Below are 19,981 nucleotides of genomic sequence, written 5' to 3' on the forward strand. Positions count from 1 at the left end.
TAAAGTCCATCCATCTTCTCTACCACTTACTCCTTTTCAGGGTCACGGGGAAACCTGGAGCCTATCCCAGGGAGCATCGGGCACAAGGCAAATTCCTGCCAAGTGGTCTGTGTTTTTTTTTTTTTTTAAACAAATGTTTTAGATTTATTATTATATTATTTATATTTTGAATCGTTAAAGGGCAAGTTACAGTTTTATTACTGTACAGTTTAGTTCCTTCCACCTCGAGAGCGTCGAGATGTACACATGTTGAGCGTGGTGCTGTAATAGACATGTCATGTCCACTAGGGGACGCCACATGTTTACCTGCAACATGGAACAGGTGTGAACCGATACTCACGGTTAAGCTCACAATATTCACACTGCATAGTTTACAACATTGTCATATATATATATATATATATATCTTTATAAATAACATATATATATATATATATATGTGTGTGTGTGTGTGTGTGTATATATATATCAAATAAATCAAATAAATACTGAATATATGGAAATGCTTATATATATATATATATATATATATATATATATATATATATATATATATATATATATATATATATATATAAAATTTATGTTCGTTTGTTTGTAGTCAATTTAACACATTTTCTTTGTTTAAGCTTACATTAATCTATCCATCCATCTATCTATATATGTGTGTTTGTTATACATATGTTTTTGTTAGCAGTAATAATCATATGAAGATCATTTACCTCACTCAGGTAATCACTTTCTGTAACTTTCTGTATTTAGTATTAAGTTTGTTGTCACTTGAACACATTTTTAAAGTTAGTTAGGTGGTTGTTATATTTGATGGGCATTAATGATCACACGCATGTGGCACACCTGACGCAGGTAAATGAGTTTCTGTATGACGTTGCACGCCGCTGTGCGTGTGTGTGCGCATGCGCACTCGGCGCTGATGAAACCTTTGCGCACCGACGGTTAGAGTTTATGGGAAAACGCTGCAACGCGCTTCCCTGTTTATTGACATTTGGAATCTCCGGTTTGTTCGTTTGTCGGTAAGATTTTCGGTTCCTGAGCTGTTTTGTTTTGTTTGTTTTAAAGGGGGAGAGAAAACAAATCACTTTAACCTCTACAGGTTGTTTACTCTGATTCTGTAGTTAGGCTCGCGCTTTCCGTACCTGCCGCGCGGATTTATTTATCTCCTCCTCCTCCTCCATCTATCCATCCATCCATCCACTCCCGATTCCTCGGTGAGGAGCACGCGATGCCGTTGGGCCTGCGGAAGAAGAAGAAGTCGCGGGAGAGCTCGAGTCTGGTGGAGAATGAGGAGGTCAGTGGAGGAGGAGGAGGTGGAGGTGGAAGCGGCGGAGGGCACGCGGGAAAGAGCGCGGCGATGAACGGAGGAGGCAGCGGAGGGCTCGCGCCACCACCAGCAAACCTGCGCCCCAAACTCGTGTTCCACACGCAGCTCGCGCACGGCAGCCCCACCGGCCGCATCGAGGGCTTCAGCAACGTCAAAGAGCTGTACGCCAAAATCGCTGAGGCGTTCAATCTCAGCTCATCAGAGGTAAAAAAAAAAAAAAAGGGGAGGCAAATTATTCCCAAACAAGCACCACGAGTACAAAGAAAGTGTGACCTGAGAGCACAGGTGAAAGGTGCACGAGCTTAACAAAAAAAAAGGAGCATAATTTTAGGAAGTGAGCTTTTTACACTTTCCAGAAAAATGCCCCATCAAGTGTACACCTGTTAGACTTTTTACCCAGAAAGGCTGTAAAGCTAGTTTACAATCAGTTTCAGCAAACTATGTGTGAACAGAAAGCATGCACGAAGTGGAAAATAATATGGAGTTCAATAACAACAACAAAAATGGGTCCTGATCTTGTACTTTTCTTTATCGCTGAAGTGGTTCACCTTTTCTACCATTTAATACGTGGATATAATACATTAAAACACAAGTTAATCTACAGAAATGGACTGTACTTAGCTAGGAGAACTATTCCTGGATGCTATTGTAGAAGAGTTCGCCATAGGTGTTTCCTTCTGGTTCTTTTCATCCGAACTATGCACAGAACTTTGATTCTTGAGGGGTGTGTTGATTTGATAATTATAGATTTAGCAAACCCTTTTGATACACCTTCTTTTTTTTCTTTTCTTTTTTTGTCATACACGTTTAATCTTTAACCAATACACACTGCCCTCACATGAGAAAAGAGGAAAATGTTAAAACAATGCTAGGGGGGGGGGAGGGGTGTAAATATTATCTCTCTGTTAAATATTATCTATCGAATCATCATAGATACACGTTAGAGTGTGTAAAAAGGCGATTATTCATTCCAGATGAATCCCTGAAACCAGTCGAGCAGGTCATCAGGCTCAGTGGGTGTGAGGTGCCAAAACTTTACTGGAAGGCAAACAGCATGACGTGTTGAGTTTTAGGAGTGTTAGTCATTTATTAACCGATGAAGCGTGGAAAACAAACACAGAATGTACGCCGTGGTAATGTGTGAGTAGTGTGTAAATACACCAAGATCCATTATACCGTCACATTGCCGAGAACATATTGGATTGGAAATGAAGTACACTATAAGCAACACATATATATATATATATATATAATCTCTCAAAATATTGTAAAAACGCCACACAAACCCGAATTTAAAGGGTCATGACCCCCCAACTCAAGTCCACCTCACAATCTTTTTGAAAAATGTCATTTTAAATGGGTGTGGATGGCTGTGAGAAGAAGGGAGGGGAAGTGGGCATGGCAAGGCAGGTGAGGAAGGTGGGGGGGTGAGCATCTGTCCTCTGGTCAGTGGCTCATGCTGAATCTCAGTAAAAATCAGGAGTAAAGTGTGAGGAATTGTAAGATTTTTACAGCTGGCAAAGTTAAAGTCCAATGAAAAAAAATTGACTACCGTCTGCTTTTTCCTTTTAAAAGTAACTGAATGTCCTGTTACATATATTACACACATTAGATTAATTGTAATTTCGTAATAATTGTATACACATAAATGAAGGCTTACATATATCCAAAGCCGTAGTTTGTGCATCTTGTTCGCCAGAGACCGTATGTTAGCTAGAGATAAGCTTGGTAGTGCAGGTCGATGAGGTTAGCCTTTAGCTTAGCCCGCAGGCTAATGTCATGAACAACGAAGAGACGGCGTCTTCTCATAGGATAAGAACACGCAGTCTCATGAATGATTATGAGACACAGACGCGTCATCGAAGTACTACAGTACGTCACGATGTAGATCTTAAACCCCGAAGACAAAAACGGCGGGGTAAAAAAGCTCCAAATTAACCGGTTTTCTCCTACAGTTAAAACTAACGGATGCTAACGTTGTCTTTTATGATGTGCGATACGAACACCATTGTTAAAATCTCAGAGAATGCAGTTTAGTGTTTCATGGCTCTTTAATGACGTGTCGTAATTTAACGTTTACAGAACTGTTAATGCTAACTTTATGAAAAACATACAGCTGTTAAATATTTATATATGCACACAAGATTAGCTAACCTACAGCATCAAGCTAACTTAATCTAGCCCTGGACTCAGGATAGCCAGCTAAATAATTCATCTAGCTAATGTTAATTACCTCACCAGCAGCCACAGCAAAGCTTGCTAACAAATACTATGAACTGTGTAAATCAGTAGCCAAGGTTGCTAGCAAGTGAACTAACATTCAGCTAGCTATAACAAACTGTAAACGGCACAAGCAAAAATGTTTTAAAAGCACTATAAGGACGCTAACTGTGGAGACTTTTACACTATACACAATATTGCAATATTGATTAGCTAACAAGCTGTGACGGACACAGAACTAGCAAAACGTTTATTTAAAAAAAAAAGGCCACACAAAGCAGAGTTTAATTATATTTCATCATTCAACATAGCTAGCTCAAACAGCATCGGTCTAAAATACTAAAATACAGCTTTACACAATTAGCCATGTTTGCTAACAAATATGTATGATTCTGTAAAAACCAGTTTCCAAGGTAACTAACTTAATGCTAATTATTCTATTATGTGAAGCTAGCTAGCAAGCAAACAGACATTTGGCTAAATATAATGTAATTGTCAGTTAGCCAGGTTTGGTAATAAATCTAGCATCCTGCTAGCAGTGGTGTTGCGCCATCTTAATTTTCTTTAACTCTATAAAATGAGGAGAATTCTCTCCTCTTTTCTTTTCTTTGGATACTATTTGAATATCTAATGCATCACGAAAACGAGTTTAAAAACATGACATGATTAAGTCATATCTGATATGATTTGTGTGTTGTTGGTGTGGTTTTGAGGCTTGTCCTCTTCACAGGTTATTTAACGGGGAAAGAGAGAGGCTTTGCAAAATGACCACCGCTGGCTGAATTGCGAGCTCGGGGCTTTCACAGGAAGTCCCTCACGTCCTGCGCAAACGGTGATAACACTCTCAGCCATGTCTAAACCCATGTCCGAATATTAAACGTTATATAACGGTGCAGGTATTCTGTTAAGCTGACTTCATGAAACAGTACAAATGCATAGCAAGATGGCTGTGTTTGGGGTGGGGATAAAAAATATTATAGCATATAATCAAAGGATGTTGTGCCTAGAAATTACAACAGTATTATATAGTCCATGGAGAGATTTGAGTGTTTGTTAATGCTTAGGAGCATGCTGATTTGATCAGCGAAAGGGCGGAGTCACTGTTACCACCCAGAGGTCAATTATTTTCCCATAACGGCACGTTAAACGTTTATTTCTTTTACGCAACAGTCATTTGCCGACAATGAACTTTTATTTATTTATTTATTTATTTATTTGAACTACGAGTCACTTTTATCCAGTTTTTGTTACATTTAACGTGAAGTTAGACTATAAACAGTCGTTTCTTCACATTCCCAAACAAAAACTATTCGCAAAATAGGTAAAATATAAACTCGTCTTTCCTGTGACGGAAATGTAGTTCGGCTCTAAGCGCAGACACTGGAGACTCCTTCCAACAATTCTTCCAAAACCTCACAATTATCAAGCAGTCCGTACAGGATTTCATGTTTTGTTTTTTTTTTTGTGTGTATTTTGTGGCCAAAAATGCTTAAATTTGCTGTGGAAATCCACTCGAATAGGTGAAATCGCAGTCTGTAGCAGTGATGTTTGTTGGTAAATGTGACCTTTTAACTGTACTCGTGTTCGACGCACGTGAATCGAAGAGGGCTTTGGATGAACACGCGTTGTGGTGATGTCACGTGACACGTCTCGGCCACAAATTTGCGGAAAATCGCAGGCTCCTCCGAATATTGCGCCGTTCGCTTGTTTTTTTTTTCGCGTTAAATTTCCGCTATCGCACAATTCCTGGGGGGACCGATCAACAATGACACATTTTTCTTTGTTAAAGAACACACTAAATAAATATGTTACTATTTTTATTTTAGAAAAACGTATTGCGTTTGTTTTTAACAAAGGAAATTGTCGTTATCATTTAGATGCCGAGATGATTTTAGATACTGTCATCAATCACCGCGAGCCAAGAAAATCATTTATTCTGTAAAAATTTTGGAAATACAGGTCAGAAATGTGGTTTAGAACAACGAACGTTCTTTCTTTTTCAACAAGTTTAGTTCATAATTTTTGGATTATGGTGTAACAATTTGAACGTAGGTTACATAAAAAAAAATTTGCCTACAGATATTTCGGCAGCGATTCGGATCAGCGAGTGTGAATAATAAGGGGATATACCTGCAGTCGGTTCACATAATAAATATTGTAGAATTGAACTTTGTGTTTCATGCGACAGTTTTAAAGATGACATGTTATCGTGGTGTATAGCACATACCATGATATTGATTATAGTAACGGATACCGAATACCTCCCCCTATTAAGACAGGCTGTAGAGTGATTCGCGTGTGGTTTGGGACACGTCCTCGGTCGGTGGACTTCCTGTCCCCGAGCGTGCTGTAATCTGCGATTTGACTTTACTGCACTGGGCAAAGTCTGTTTATTAGGAGCTCTCTGCGACTTCGCTTAGCGCAGGCGATAGCTCATTTGTTTAGAGTTTGAATGCCGGCTTTGTCGGACTGCGTCGGCCATCTTGTGTACTTTAGCTTCAGAGCCAGGACACGGTGAAATGGAGAAAACCTGTGAAAACATCAGAACGTGTAATAACCAACGCTAACCCTATTCACCATTCTGTTGAACTGACCTCAGTCTTCCAGTTAGGTCATACTGTGAGGAAGATCTCGCGATAGCCGAGGACGTTTTCACGATATGCGATTTGGATCGTCAAACCCGACCCCCCCCCCCCCCCCCCCCCCCCCCCCACTTATGGTTAATGTAGTCTCCTGAGATTTCTCCTCAGGTCTCAGCTCTGCTTAAAGATATTGTATAATGTTTCTAACACCCGCCCCCGGGCAGAAACAAAATATTCTGCTACCTCCACCCATGCGCATATTTTACTCTCTTGTCTTTTGTTCCTCCTTTACAGCAGTACCGCCTTCTCGTGGCTGTGATGGAGAGATTTTGAAGCATGAAGAGAAGCAGAATGTCACGCTGTGGTGTCGAGGCAGATTTCCTTTAACACGTGCTGAAACGACGTGTGGGTTAGAATACTAACATGATAACGATTGAGGATTTAAAAATAAAAAATGGCTACCTGTTGGGGCAGAAAGGCCAAAAATAACAGCCTAAACAACCTCCTTTAGGCTGCTGTTGATATTTTCATAAAAATAAAGATACTGTGCATCGTGTGTACTTGAGCTATGCCACAAGAACATTGGGATGAAAAAACGAACAAAAAAAATGCAGAAAATGTATGATGATGAACTCGTGGTAGCTGTGGAATGTTTCAAATGAACTGGAAACACTAGCACCTCGTTTACACTTGGTCGTTTCACGTTTCAGGAAGAAGGTAGTTCACAAAAAGACAAAAGCGTAAATGCACCCGAGACACATTTGCAGCATTTTGAAATCCGATCTCTCAACCCATTACGTGATGTCAGCTACGCGAACACGTTAAACACGTATAAAACATCTCTCCGAGCCACGTTCAACAACCGAAAAGCCGACACGCGGGCTCCAGCAAACGTCCACAGCGAGAAAACGTTAAAACGACATTGTATCTTAAAAGCGAGGAACACCACCAGAAGTTGGTGTTCGAACGTCATCGACTAATTTGCATGTTAACGTTAGTCTTTCCAACTGGAAACGTGTTCGACTGGACGTGTAATGGGGTGTGGTTAAAATCTATATCAGGATATGATTCGGATAGAAAGGTAGAAACAGGGTCAGGTGGTTTTAACGTTATGACTGATCGGTGTAAATGTGACCTCTGTGGTCAATTGAGATGTTCAAAATCTCAAATATTTCCCAACTAGCCAAAAAAAACCCCAACCACTGAGGAAGAAAACGGATATACGCTAAACCTTGTCTATAATTAACGAGTGTAACACGTTTCGTTCCCAGCGTCATGGCGGTTCAGGCTAATGATTGTTCACGAATTACTGCTGATGCGCATTCCTGCCTGCTGTAACTCCACTCCCATGGTCACGTTATAAGCCGCTCAGCAGTCTTCCCTGTGCAAAGCCTCGAGCCAGAATCAGCATTTTAACCCGGTTAATGTTTAAAGGCTGAACATGCTGTTGTCGCAACTTGTTGTTGTTTTGGCTAATTAGTGTGCCAGCATCAGAAACCCCATCATGACCCTGACCAAGATAAGAGGTGACCTAAAATGGATGAATGAAAAAATAAATAACCAGGGATTTAATAAGGCATGGTTTAGGCTTGTGTGAGAGATATATCTCAGCAATAATGTTAAAACCACTGACGGGAGACGTGAATAACGTGATGATCTCGTTACAGTGACACCTATTGAGGGGGGGGTATTTATTAGGCACCAGGTGAACAGTCAGGTCTTGAAGTTGACGTGTTGGAAGAAGGAAAAATGGTCAAGCGTAATGATCTGAGCGACTTTGACGAGGGCCAAGTTGTGATGGCGAGACGACTGGGTCAGAGCGTGTTGTGGGGTGTTCCTGGTACCCAGGGGTTAGTGCCTACCAAAAGTGGTCCAAGGAAGGACAACCGGTGAACTGGGTCATGGACGCCAAAGGCTCATTGATGTGCGTTTGGAGCGAAGTCTAGCCTGTCTGGTCCGATCCCACAGAAGAGCTACTGAAGCGCAAACTGCTGGTTCTGATAGAAAGGAGTCAGAACACACTGCAGAGCGGTCAGAGCAAACATGCTTGACCCCCTGTCCACATCCAAAAGCTCCTACAATCAGCGCGTGAGCATCAGAACTAGACCATGGAGCAATGGAAGAAGGCATCCTGGTCTGATGAATCACGGTTTCTTGTACATCATGTGGACGGCCAGATGCGTGTGTGCGCGTCGCTTTACCCGAGTTGGAGATGACACCAGGATGCACCAGACTTGAATAAGATCTTTAATATACAACGAGAGGAACGAACACCACGTATATCAGCTACCGCTTGTAACTTTTGATTTCCTGCCCAACCCGAACATGGGGCTCAGGAGCATGCCGGTTTGTTGGATAATAAACGAATGATTTCCTGAACGGACCGTGTGTTTAAAAGATAAGTTAAGCAGTTGTGGAGGTGCAATGTCCAAGCCGTCATCTTGCGGCAGTTCAGGTGTGGACGCACTGTTGGTATCCGCTTTGAAAACACGGCGTACTCCGATTCATCTAAATCTGCGAGCAACGTTACGTTCATTCATCTTGAATGGTTCCTACAATGAATTTTTCAGTATTTGGAGAGGAAGCGTTTTGCAAACGTGTTGGCCTTCGTGAGCATGTGTGTGTGAGAGACTGGAGCTTTTCCTACTATGTGTGTTGCGTCAGAATGGAGGAGAGGAACATCCTGTGCTCTTAAGACGTGTCTGTGAGAGGAGAGGCGGTCGTGATGTCAGTGGCGGCCTTAGCAACTGCTCTGTAGGCGTCTGTGAATTCGCCACATAACAGTGTTTGTGTTTAGTGAGTTCTTCCATTCTAAAATCCCCACTGCCCCAACCCTTGCTCCCTTTTAATCCAGGCCTCTTTATACGCTCTGGTAACCAAGGGCAACGCGCCTGTGTGTGTGTGTGTGTGTGTGTGTGTCAGCTGATGTGTGTCCAGAGAGCTTGCAATACACAAAGAGCAGAATCCAGGCCAAGGTTTTTTATTTTTTCCCTCTGCCTCTAAAGGGAGCTCTAATTAACTCATACAGTCCAGTTTTTTTATTTGTTTGTTTTTTTTATGACCGCACACATTGCACCTTGTCTTTCAAAGTTCAAAGGGCATGTTGGAAGATCTTTAAGATCGCCTACTGGAAGCAAGCCAAATGAGCTTTTGAAACGCACCCTGCTTCGGTCGTACTCGTTGTGCCGTTTTTTGTATTAATAGCCCAGGACCATCATAATGTATTTATAGCGTTGTAATATTAGTGCGAGACGAGTGGAACGAACAAGCACCTGCTAGAACGTCCGTTAAAATGTTAAAAGGTTGCCAGATATCATGCTCTTTCGATGCTGGTTAACCCATTTCGACAGAAAAGTGTCGTAATCTCATCCTGCTCATTCCTCATGTAATACAAAACGCTTGCTTCACAGAAGCGGATTAAATAAAACGTGCGTAACTCGCTGGCGTGGTGAAGTTTTCTTGCGGAGATGTTTGTGGAAGGAGGAAGGAGTCTCTAGTGTCAGCATGGTAAAGCTCTAACTTCTCAGTAACATGACAAACTGTGGGGTCCCCCCTCCACGACGTTAAATGTAACTAGAAACAGATTAAAAAAAAAAAAAAAGTGTGATTGTGTAGTCGTTTAAAACTAAAATAACATTCACACAGTGCATTATGGGTAATATACACTGTATGAACTGTAGTAAAGGTTAAAATAGTTCATATTCTAGTAAGGACATGAAGTATGGTGTCCAGGACAGGAACCTCTCTTAGGGAAATGAAACGATTTGCATGCACATGAGTTCCAGCACAACGCTCATGGCTCTGTTGATACAACTATTAATTTTAAAATAAACAAATGATTTGGTCCGGATGTTGCATCGATTCAGTGCTGTGAACTCGGAGGTTTTTAATTTCATCTTAAGCTTTGAAAAATTCATACCGTAACCACCTTTCATAATTATTGCATGCTATGGAGCTGGAGTTACATGTTTCATCAGTCTGATCGTAAATATTTAATGCGGATCTTTACTCTTTTCCAGAAGAAGCTGCTTAATGTTATGTATTTTTTTTATTATTATTTATTTATTTTTTAAAATTTTCTTCTTTCTCGTCACAGATCCTGTTTTGCACGCTGAACACGCACAAAATCGACATGGAGAAGTTGCTGGGAGGCCAGATAGGTCTGGAGGACTTCATCTTCGCTCACGTGAAAGGCCTCAAAAAGGAGGTGGAGGTGTTCAAGGCCGAGGACGCGCTGGGCCTCACCATCACGGACAACGGCGCCGGATACGCCTTCATCAAGGTACAACACGTCCCCGAGTGAAAGAGTTCCATCTCAAAAATGGTTTTTGGTAGATTGCGATCTCTGGTTGCGATTACGGTACATTCCTGAGCCATTAATCTCTCAGTCTGGTTCACTACACACAACCACAATCGCGGGGAAGATGAAAGTCAATGTTGCGTTTCATTTGGAAATCAAGGTCCCAGAGTCTGGAGGAAAAGTGAAGAGGGACTCTTGAAGGCACATTGCTTGAAGTCCAGTGTGAAGTTTCCACAGTCAGTGATGATTTGGGGGGGGGTTATGTCATCGGCTGGTGTTGGTCCACTGTGTTTTCTCACGTCGAGAGTCTATGCAGCGTCTACCAGGAGATTTTAGAACACTTCATGCTTCCATCTGCTGACGAACTTTATGGAGATGTTGATTTCCTTTTCCAGCAGGACTCGGCACCTGCCCACAGTGTCACAACTACTAGTAACTGGTTTGACCATGGTATTACTGTGCTCGTTTGGCCAGCCGACTCGCCTGACCTGAACCCCATAGAGAATCTACGAGAGACACCAGACCCAACAATACAGACGAGCTGAAGGCCGCTATCAAAGCAACCTGGGCTTCCAGAACACCTCAGCAGTGCTACAGGCTGATCGCCTCCACGCCATGCCGCATTGATGCAGTAATTCCTGCAAAAGGATTAAAGCCCTGACCGAGTATCGAGCGCATAAATTAACATACTTTTCATAACGTCGACATTTTCTGTATTATAAATTCTTTATCCCAATATTTCTCGAGTTTATTTTGAGAAAGTATCTAACATTTTTTAAAGTTTTTCTGGTTTTGACTTAAATTAAGATCTTTGTGTAATTCTTAAAATATCGAAGAGAGAGAGTGGGGGAATTTTATGGTTCCCGGGTCTTGGTTTTGTAAACTGACCACGCAACCATTAATCCGCATTAACGTGCGCGGTGCATTATGGGTCATGCATAGTACAAAGTTGGCTGATGTCCTGATGAAAGCACTGATTAGACATGAATTTTGTTGAACTGCCTGTGCATTTAGCATGAGTGGAATATGGACACGACTTCCTGTGTTGTTGAGAGGAGAGGAAAAGGCTGCCATCTTGTGTTGTCGAGGGCGACGGCTCGAAATCCAGGCCCAATGCGACTTTGCATCATTTATTATTATTATTATTATTATTATTATTATTATTATTAGAGTAAACTTTGTGGATCAGTTTGCTTTTACAAGCAGGAGCAGACACCATGCTGAATGACACACAACAAATGAAACGCGTTTAGAACGTAATTTGCAGTTCGTTGTGCGTACATGGCTGGTCTTCATTTGAATGGCTGTATTTGTACTTTATGCAAAACCCAACATTTTCCTGTGTGTGTGTAGCGTATAAAGGAGGGCAGCGTGGCAGACGGCGTGAAGGTGATCTGTGTGGGCGACCACATCGAGTGCATCAACGGGAAGAACATTGTTGGGACGCGGCACTATGAAGTGGCCCGCATGCTCAAGGATCTGCCGAAAGATCAGTCCTTCAAGCTCAAGCTGATCGAACCTATGAAGGCTTTTGGTAAGGTTTTATCACTTTTTTTTTTTTTTTTTAAAACATGAAGGAACAAAATGATCACAGGAGGAGAGTATTTCTGGAGGGTTGTATTTTCTACAAACGCATCATGTGATCATGCTCCATCACAACAAGGGCGTCCAAGCAGTAGTATAGGACAGAAACTGGTTTCCCCAGGTAGAGCCAAGGTGTAGTTGAGGTTTTACCGCCCAGACCAAGTGTATGGTGATAAGTGTGTCTTCTAAAGCATCTATTTTTCGTTTAACGTTTCAAGAAGTGTTTAACATCTGGACGAGGCTGAACGCAAGACAACATCCGCGTAGACTTTGTGCAAACTCAATCCTGTCCGAATAGAGCTTTAGACAGCACAGGTGCAGACTTGATCACGTGACAGACCTTCACGAGAACTGTGTCTAATTTTTCGGACTTTAGTATGAAATTGAGGCAATAATGACTTTATTATTACAGAGATGCTAGAGCCGAGATCAAAAGGAGCCAGGCCTCAGGGGGAGAACCGGATCGGCACGGGTCGAGAGACTCTGAGACTCCGCTCCAAAGGCCCGGCTACCGTCGAGGAAATGGTGAGAAAATATCAGGTCACTGTTGTTTGAGTTAATTTTGGTCATTTTTGTGTGTGGTTTTTATTTTTTTAATGCTGGACTCCTTGCGCAGCCCACCGAGTTTGAAGAGAAGGCGGTGAAGAAAGTGGACGACCTCCTCGAGAGCTACATGGGCATTCGGGACACTGAATTAGGTGAATGTCGTTTACACTTACCTTGTTCTGTTCAGTGACTGACTGAGCGGAGGCTCGTTGACCTTATTACCTTATAAGAACTGCTATATTAGCAGTACAAACAAAATCAGAGAAACGAAATATTGTAAAAAGGTCGAACGTTCGTTAAACGCCGTCTCTCTCTCCCTCAGCGGCCACGATGGTGGAGGTTGGACGAGACAAGGTGAACCCGGACGAGTTCGCCATGGCTCTGGACGAGGCTCTGGGAGACTTCGCCTTCCCCGACGAGTTCGTGTTTGACGTCTGGGGAGCCATCGGAGACGCCAAGCAGGGACGCTTTTAACTCCAACACAAGGCAGTACAGCTTGGGATAACGTTTAGATAAAACAGCAAGGGCTACGTAGAAGGAGGTGCTGTTTGATATCACTGTGATCTTAGAAAAAAAAAAAAAACATACACACTATAGCTCACTCAGAGTGTACTTATTCACCTGGATAGCATTAATTACAACTTTTTGTATCCGGTACATTTTAAATCTTGATATTGTCAGTGTAATGACATTAGCTGTTTATATTTTGGAGTTTGGAACACAGCTGCCCGAATAGCTCAGCTCAGCACTGTTAAGTCTCAATAATAGCATTTTTAAAAAATTCAAATAAGTTATTTTAATTTAATTTGCCAACATCGTGTAAAAAATGGTCGACGCAAGTCGCTTGATGTCAACATCGTTTTGCGTCGTCGAATTTATTTCATGAGCTCAATTACATCACCGAGCCCTAAAACAGGAAATGTGCTCTATAGAAGATAAGATAATTCCATACGTAACTGTATTGATTGTCCTGATTTTTAAATACATAAATAAATTTCCAGGGTTCCTGAGTCAACAAGACCACCCTTTCCCAGCAGGAGCTATCTGAAGCTCACTAACAGGAGGTGAATTATTCCATAACAGGCTGATCAGATTTATCCTACACTTGATCCATGGACACGTCTCCCAGCGAAATCAGAACATGTGCCATAGTCACATGAATGATTTGCCATGAATTAGTGATTTAGGGCACTTTAAAGTTACTTTTTCATTTTCTTCTGCAACTGTGTCTCAACTGTACTCCTTAGAAGGCATGCGCTGATATTAAAACAAATCTGTATATTTAACATGCGCTATATTATGATGGACCGTTTTTATCTTGTATTCTCGAGAAGACTTTTGCGCTCCTGAGGTGAAACCTTGTTTTTTTGCCTCATTTATAGCTGTAAATTCACAAACATATTTAACATCAGCACATGCCTAGTCACTTTTTTTTTCATTGTGTTTTGTATAATAATGAATAATGCTGGAAAATGTTTTTGTGAAAGGACTTCAAATTCCATGTCTTTGCGGTTTTGGCCTGATGAAGGATTACACGAATCCCTCTTGATTTTATAAAAAAAAAAAAAAAGATATTTATACCTTTTTAGCATGGAACGATGCTGTTATAGTAACATTAGACAAAGGGTGATTTTGATTTTTGGAAACTAACTTTTTTTGTACAGTATATGAATAGTCATTGTAATTTTATAGCTGGATAGATTTGTAATCTTTTAATTTATTTGTTCAATAAAATGATTAAAAAGTTACGCTGATTTGCGTGTGCTTCCTGCTCATTTCTGCTGCTGTAAAATACAGGGGTGTACGAACATCACCTCACAAACCTCGATAACGTTAATCAATCAAGTACCAGCTTTAATTGTACACTTGGCTGTATACATCCATGTAAAAAAAAAATAAAATAAAAAAAAAAGTGTGGCAACCACATTAAACACCCATTTGTGTCACTTCCTGTTTCCATTTAAAGACGTTTCACAATAAAAACCCTAAGTCTTACAAAACCAGAGGCAAATCCATATATTGCAGATTGGCTTACAGAAAATTTCACAGGATAAGAAATATATTTTAGGTAAATTTTAGGACTATTTAAGATCATAAATATAAAAATCGCCCGTGTTTGGGATCAGTCTATACTAGAACAGAATAGTGAAGGTTAATAAGGCCATTTCTTCATGGGAGTCTCCACTACACAAAGATGTGGCCTGGAAGCACGTGATATCCCACATATCATCTCATGGTGTGCTCAGTATTTTAACAAAATCAGGACCAGTCCCAGAGCCATGTGAACGTATTGCTCCGTGATTAACAGCTAGATGAAGGCGTGATAAAGAACAGAGCCTACGAGTAAATTCCTACGTGTATATATACACCCCTGGGAGAAAAAAAATAATTCTGTAGCACCCTTGGCCGACGGACACTGAACGAGTCCGCTTCGGTTCATTTTATGCTGTTTTACAGACAAAGCAAACAAATGATTTTGGTGCAGCACAGATGGGGTTCTGGAAGTTTGTGGGCTGAAATGAGGTGTCGAGGTTTAGGGCTGAACCCAAACGGTGCAGTAGTTAGTGTGGTGTACCAGCTGCGAGCTAGCTAGGCTGCCTTCATGCGTCTCGTCACAGTTCGTCACCCAGGTGTGACTTCCTGAACGCGTCGCCAGTCAGCTTCTCCTGAGCCTCCTGCATACTGGTTACAACTGCAGATGAGATGCAAATGGGAGATAATCATTCTGGCATCATTTCACCTACTTAAGCTGCCTTATTATACATTATAACACAAAAACAGTAAGCAGTAACATCCAAAAAAAAATCTAGAAAATACATAATACAAAACACGTCAAACGAAACAAAACTGAAAGCTTGTGAGATTCAGAATGTTTGGAATGAAGCAAAGGGGGAAACACTAATGAAACGGCTTAAACTGCGCCCACAGTCTCGCCACAAACACCAGCAGCATTTCTCAGAACGGGCTTCATTTCCATGCACAGTCGCACCTTGATCGGCGTTGCTGTAGAAAAACTTGTAGTTTGGGTTTCCGTTCTTGTTCGTGATCTCAGGACGGACTTTACCACTGGGATCTACGAGGGAAAACAAAATGAGGGTTACGTTCGCACCTCGTGTTTCCAGCTTTCGTGGGTCTTTACGCTGACATGGTTTCCAAATTTTACAAAAAGTAGGATAGAATAAAAGCAGAGCAACTTTTTCAGAGGATGAACTTTTAAAAAATCTTGGACATCATCATAAATATAACATGATGTCACCGAGATGTCATAATACTATAAATGTTGTTCTAGTTGTTGATTTAATATTAACAACATGCTTAAAATACACTGTCAGTTACTAAATTATTCTTATGCTATCCTACACTTAAATATCATGTTTCTAATACACAAGTATCCCCCCCAAGCAAACTCAAACAAACACTCAGTTATTTTGCTTATATAGGCTGATTATTAGTATAACAAAAACACAATGATGTAAACTAGTTTCCTACCTAAAAAGAGAATTCTGGGAATGTAGCCTCCGTCTGGGCTGAAGGCATCGTCTTTTGGCTCTTCTTCATCCTTACAATAAGAACATTTGGTTGGATGAGAGTTATTGCACTAGTATCTCAAATCATCAGTATGAACTGCTATTTTAACCTTGTGCTTTAATAAAAGCAGTCATATTTTCTACCCGGTTCTACTGGCTGACTCCGACAGATGAGCATTTTGAAAAATACAGACGATTTGTTAGCCTATACACTGACACGTCCTTATTTTACAGCTTTTTACTGGAACTATGTGGCTAATGTAGCTTATAGAACAGAATGGAATTTAATATCGAATATACAATGGAACAGAATTTAAAATAGAAAATGAAATTTAAGGAAACAGAATAGAAAGTACAGTTATATAAAAATAGAAGAATGGGGTGGAAGATACTGTAGGAACAGGATATACGGTATAGAAACTGAATGGAATAAAGAGTGTAGCATATTAAATGGAATTTATAATACAGAATGAATAAATGTAATAGGTTGTGGAATGGAATTTGATCAAATTAGGAACAGAACGAAAATGTATATGAAAATGTTGAATGGAGCGTGATTTAATATAGAATGAAATGGAATACAGAATATAGAATGAATTAGAACCGGGTAGAAAATACGACTGCTTTTTTTTTTTTTTATGTCCAATGGAATTGAGTATAGAATATATAATGACTGAAATGTAATAAAATTTAGAGGGGAATACAGAATGAAAGAAATTTAATAAGAGAATGGAACAGAGAATGAAATGGAAATAAATAAAATACAGAAGAGTGTATATAATGGAATCTGATATAAACTATAGGAAGGTGTTTAATATAGAATGAACTGAATGGACTGGAACGTTGAGCGGAATTTAATATACACAGCCCAGCAAGGAACAGGATATAGAATTGAATGGAACTTAATATAGAGTGGAATATAGATTATAGGCTTGTGCACGAGTCTAAACTGGAAGCTACGAGCTTGTTAGCAGGGTAAGCCTCCAGTCAAACCGTGTCTCGGCTGATGACCTTCAGCATGAGAAAGGTTCCTTAATAATATCAGTGACCTGGCAAGAAACAAGCGCGTTACAGAACCTCACCTCCAAGTTAACCATGACGAAGTTGTGAGCCAGCTCGGAGATCTCCTTCGACTCTGAGAACTTGGGCTTCAGCGCTTTATTTTTTTTGGGAAGCACAGAATCAAAGATACAAATCTGAACAGTTTCAGGTGAACCAAGAGCTACAAACATCTTAACATCTCATTACTATTAAATCATCATACAGAAGATTGCAGAAGTTAAACGGCACCACGGACATTTACACTCGGACTAAATACGGTATTGTAGAAGGAGTATCGGTTATTATTTATATTTAGTAGGAGAGGGGGAGAACATACCTTTGCAGGCCCCACACCAGGTCTTATGAATGATGACCATTACAGGTAGTCCACTATGCAGAATGAGGGATTATGAAAGAAAGAACATTTCAATATCATACTTTATAAAGAAATAAATACATGCAATAAGAGACTTTTTTAATATGAAAAAATTAAGTGTGTTGAAAATGTTCCTAACGATCGTACAGTTATCATCAACGAAGCGATTCTGATTAACCCCAAATATAGATCGGCTGTTTCTGTAGGATTTCCTTGACATCTTGGTTTCATCCGACTGCTGAAGCCAAAGAGCTAATAAAGCATGTGTCGGCGCTCAACATCAAAAGATATCGATCAGGAAAGGGGTATGAAAGAATTTCCAAAAACATTAGATCTACCATGGAATATGGCAAAGGCCATGAAAAACAACTGGAGAAAATGGGGCACCGCGGTGACATCACCAAGAACAGGACATCCCTCCAAAGATTTACGTAAGGGCAAGACAAAAACTTAAGGGAGGCTGCCGAGAGACCTACGGCAACATTAAAGGAGCTGCAGGAACATCTGGAAAGTACTCCACACTCCCTGCACCTGACAACAATCTCATGTTCCTCATATGTCTGGGTTATGGGGTAGGGTGGCTAGATGGAAGCGCTTTCTCAAAAAAAAAAAAAAAAAAAAAAAAAAAACAACAACAAAAAACATCCGACTACTAAACCACGTAGCCAAATGTTTCATGGTCCAACGAGACCAAGTTAGAACCTTTTTTTGTGCATAATTCTGAATTATGTTTGGCAAAAAAACCCAAAGAACACCATATGAACGGTGAAGCACGGTAGTGGCAGCATTTCTTCGGACAGGACTGGGGTTCTAGTCACCCTAGATCGCTCCGAATACTAGAATAATAGACAGCTGAAGACGAAGACGAATTTCACGTTCTTCTTCTTCAGCCCGGATCTAAATCCTGTCAGAAACCTGTGGAACACATTGAAGAGCACTGTGCACAGGAGACCTCCTGGCAATTTATAAGATCTGGGGGCATTTTCACAAGGAAGCAAGAGTGGAATAAAATGGCCAAATTTGATCAAGACTGGTGGACTCCTAACCAAAAAGACGGAGCGCTGATTATTACAAGCAAAGGGTGTGTATACTTACGCAACCAGGAAATGCAAACATATCTTGGTTTTTATATAGATTTTTAGACATTTTATATCCGCTGGAGATGCTATTACGTGAGCGAGAACAGGAATTAACCCATTTCACCGACACTCCCTGACAGTAAACATCACTACAAGCAGACAGAACGTACGTGTCCTTCTTTAATAAATAAAAATTCTAACATTTGGCAAAACTGCTATGATTTAAGAGGAATAACACACTGTGTGCCATGCTGCTAGAGGAAAATAATACGCTCCAAAACGGTAGGTAACATGGACTCCACCTGGCTTCTGCCTCTTTTTTCCCATCTTCCAGGCTTCTCCAGTGGATGTGCTCCCCAAATCCTAAAATACAAACAGTGTTAAAAATAAAGTGAACTAGTCCCTGAACGTCCCAGAAGTTAAAGAAAGGCTGCATCCCGAACAGCTCTTCGTCTCCTATCTAGGCGCACTACATAGTGTCGTAATGAAACAACGACCTATAGTGTACTTTACTAACATGGAAGCGATTTGAAATTTACACTTTAGACCTTCTTATTTTTCAACGGAAATGTATAATGAATGAAATTCTTGATTAATGTTTCAGAAGCAAACTAGGTTTTTTTTATCATTTTTTACTTTTTTAATATAAAAAGGCGGTAACAGAAATGAGCTCACTAGGTTAATTTAACTGGGGTTTGGCTCAAATGTTTAATATATATATATATACACACACACACACACACACACACAATAGCTTTCCGGGGGGAATCATATTTTGAAACAGCATCGATATTTGTACATAGGCATTTTATATATTATATATTATTATAATTATATGGTCAACTAGCGACTCTAGCAAACTCGCCAACTTACTTAGCTTAGCTATCAGGATAACCGGCTAACACTAGCTAGCGTTCTTTATTTATAACATTTATATTTATATATCGTTAAATTGTACCTCTTCCGTTTCCCTCCGCTGAAATGCCTCCGAAAAGCGAGACAAACAAAATAAAAATCAAAGCGATATTAATTAAAACCTGCATTTTTAATATTTATTATTATTATTATTATTATACTCGCGTTAGCATTAAAAGCTAGCCCTGACTAGCTCCAAGTCTCGGCTTCGACAGTGGAGGATTTTCAGCTCTGCCGGACATCCTATTTGTTTTCCCGCGTTCCAAACCGCTCTCTATTAGACACGTAGTGCACTAGGTAGGGTGTAAACGGAGTTGTGTGTAGTGCACATATCTAGGCAGTGAAGAGTCGTTCGGGATTACACCAGAGGTTGCAAATTCCAGTGATGGGAACGTTTTGAATATGGTTTACATTTCAAAATCTTTTTTTTTTCTTTTCTTTTGTATTTGGGGGGTGTTTTTAAATGGAGTGA

General features: G+C 40.4%; 2 protein-coding genes across 4 annotated transcripts; one reads left to right on the forward strand and one right to left on the reverse strand.

Moving 5' to 3' along the window:
• Positions 1 to 884: 884 nt before the first annotated feature.
• On the forward strand, positions 885 to 14,319 carry gipc2 (GIPC PDZ domain containing family, member 2). Of its 3 annotated transcripts, none has more exons than XM_017472328.3 (7): positions 885 to 1,031; positions 1,134 to 1,543; positions 10,238 to 10,423; positions 11,795 to 11,975; positions 12,438 to 12,550; positions 12,642 to 12,723; positions 12,894 to 14,319. In XM_017472328.3, exons 2-7 carry the CDS (start codon positions 1,241 to 1,243, stop codon positions 13,043 to 13,045), a joined length of 1,017 nt encoding a protein of 338 aa, XP_017327817.1. In that variant the 5' UTR covers positions 885 to 1,031; positions 1,134 to 1,240; the 3' UTR covers positions 13,046 to 14,319. The 3 variants fall into 3 exon arrangements, with proteins under 3 accessions (XP_017327817.1, XP_053537367.1, XP_017327816.1); XM_017472327.3 differs by having other exon boundaries at positions 907 to 1,031; positions 1,112 to 1,543; XM_053681392.1 differs by having other exon boundaries at positions 906 to 1,543.
• Positions 14,320 to 14,399: 80 nt separating this feature from the next.
• Positions 14,400 to 19,742, reverse strand: txndc12 (thioredoxin domain containing 12 (endoplasmic reticulum)). Its single transcript, XM_017472330.3, has 7 exons — positions 19,553 to 19,742; positions 18,897 to 18,957; positions 17,477 to 17,529; positions 17,181 to 17,254; positions 16,061 to 16,130; positions 15,561 to 15,644; positions 14,400 to 15,263 (listed from the first exon to the last, which is right to left on the reverse strand). The coding sequence occupies exons 1-7, from the start codon at positions 19,635 to 19,637 to the stop codon at positions 15,184 to 15,186; spliced, it is 507 nt and encodes a 168-aa protein (XP_017327819.1). The 5' UTR covers positions 19,638 to 19,742; the 3' UTR covers positions 14,400 to 15,183.
• Positions 19,743 to 19,981: the final 239 nt, after the last annotated feature.

The sequence above is a fragment of the Ictalurus punctatus genome, chromosome 7 (assembly GCF_001660625.3).
Source record: "Ictalurus punctatus breed USDA103 chromosome 7, Coco_2.0, whole genome shotgun sequence".
Classification (NCBI taxonomy): domain Eukaryota; kingdom Metazoa; phylum Chordata; class Actinopteri; order Siluriformes; family Ictaluridae; genus Ictalurus; species Ictalurus punctatus.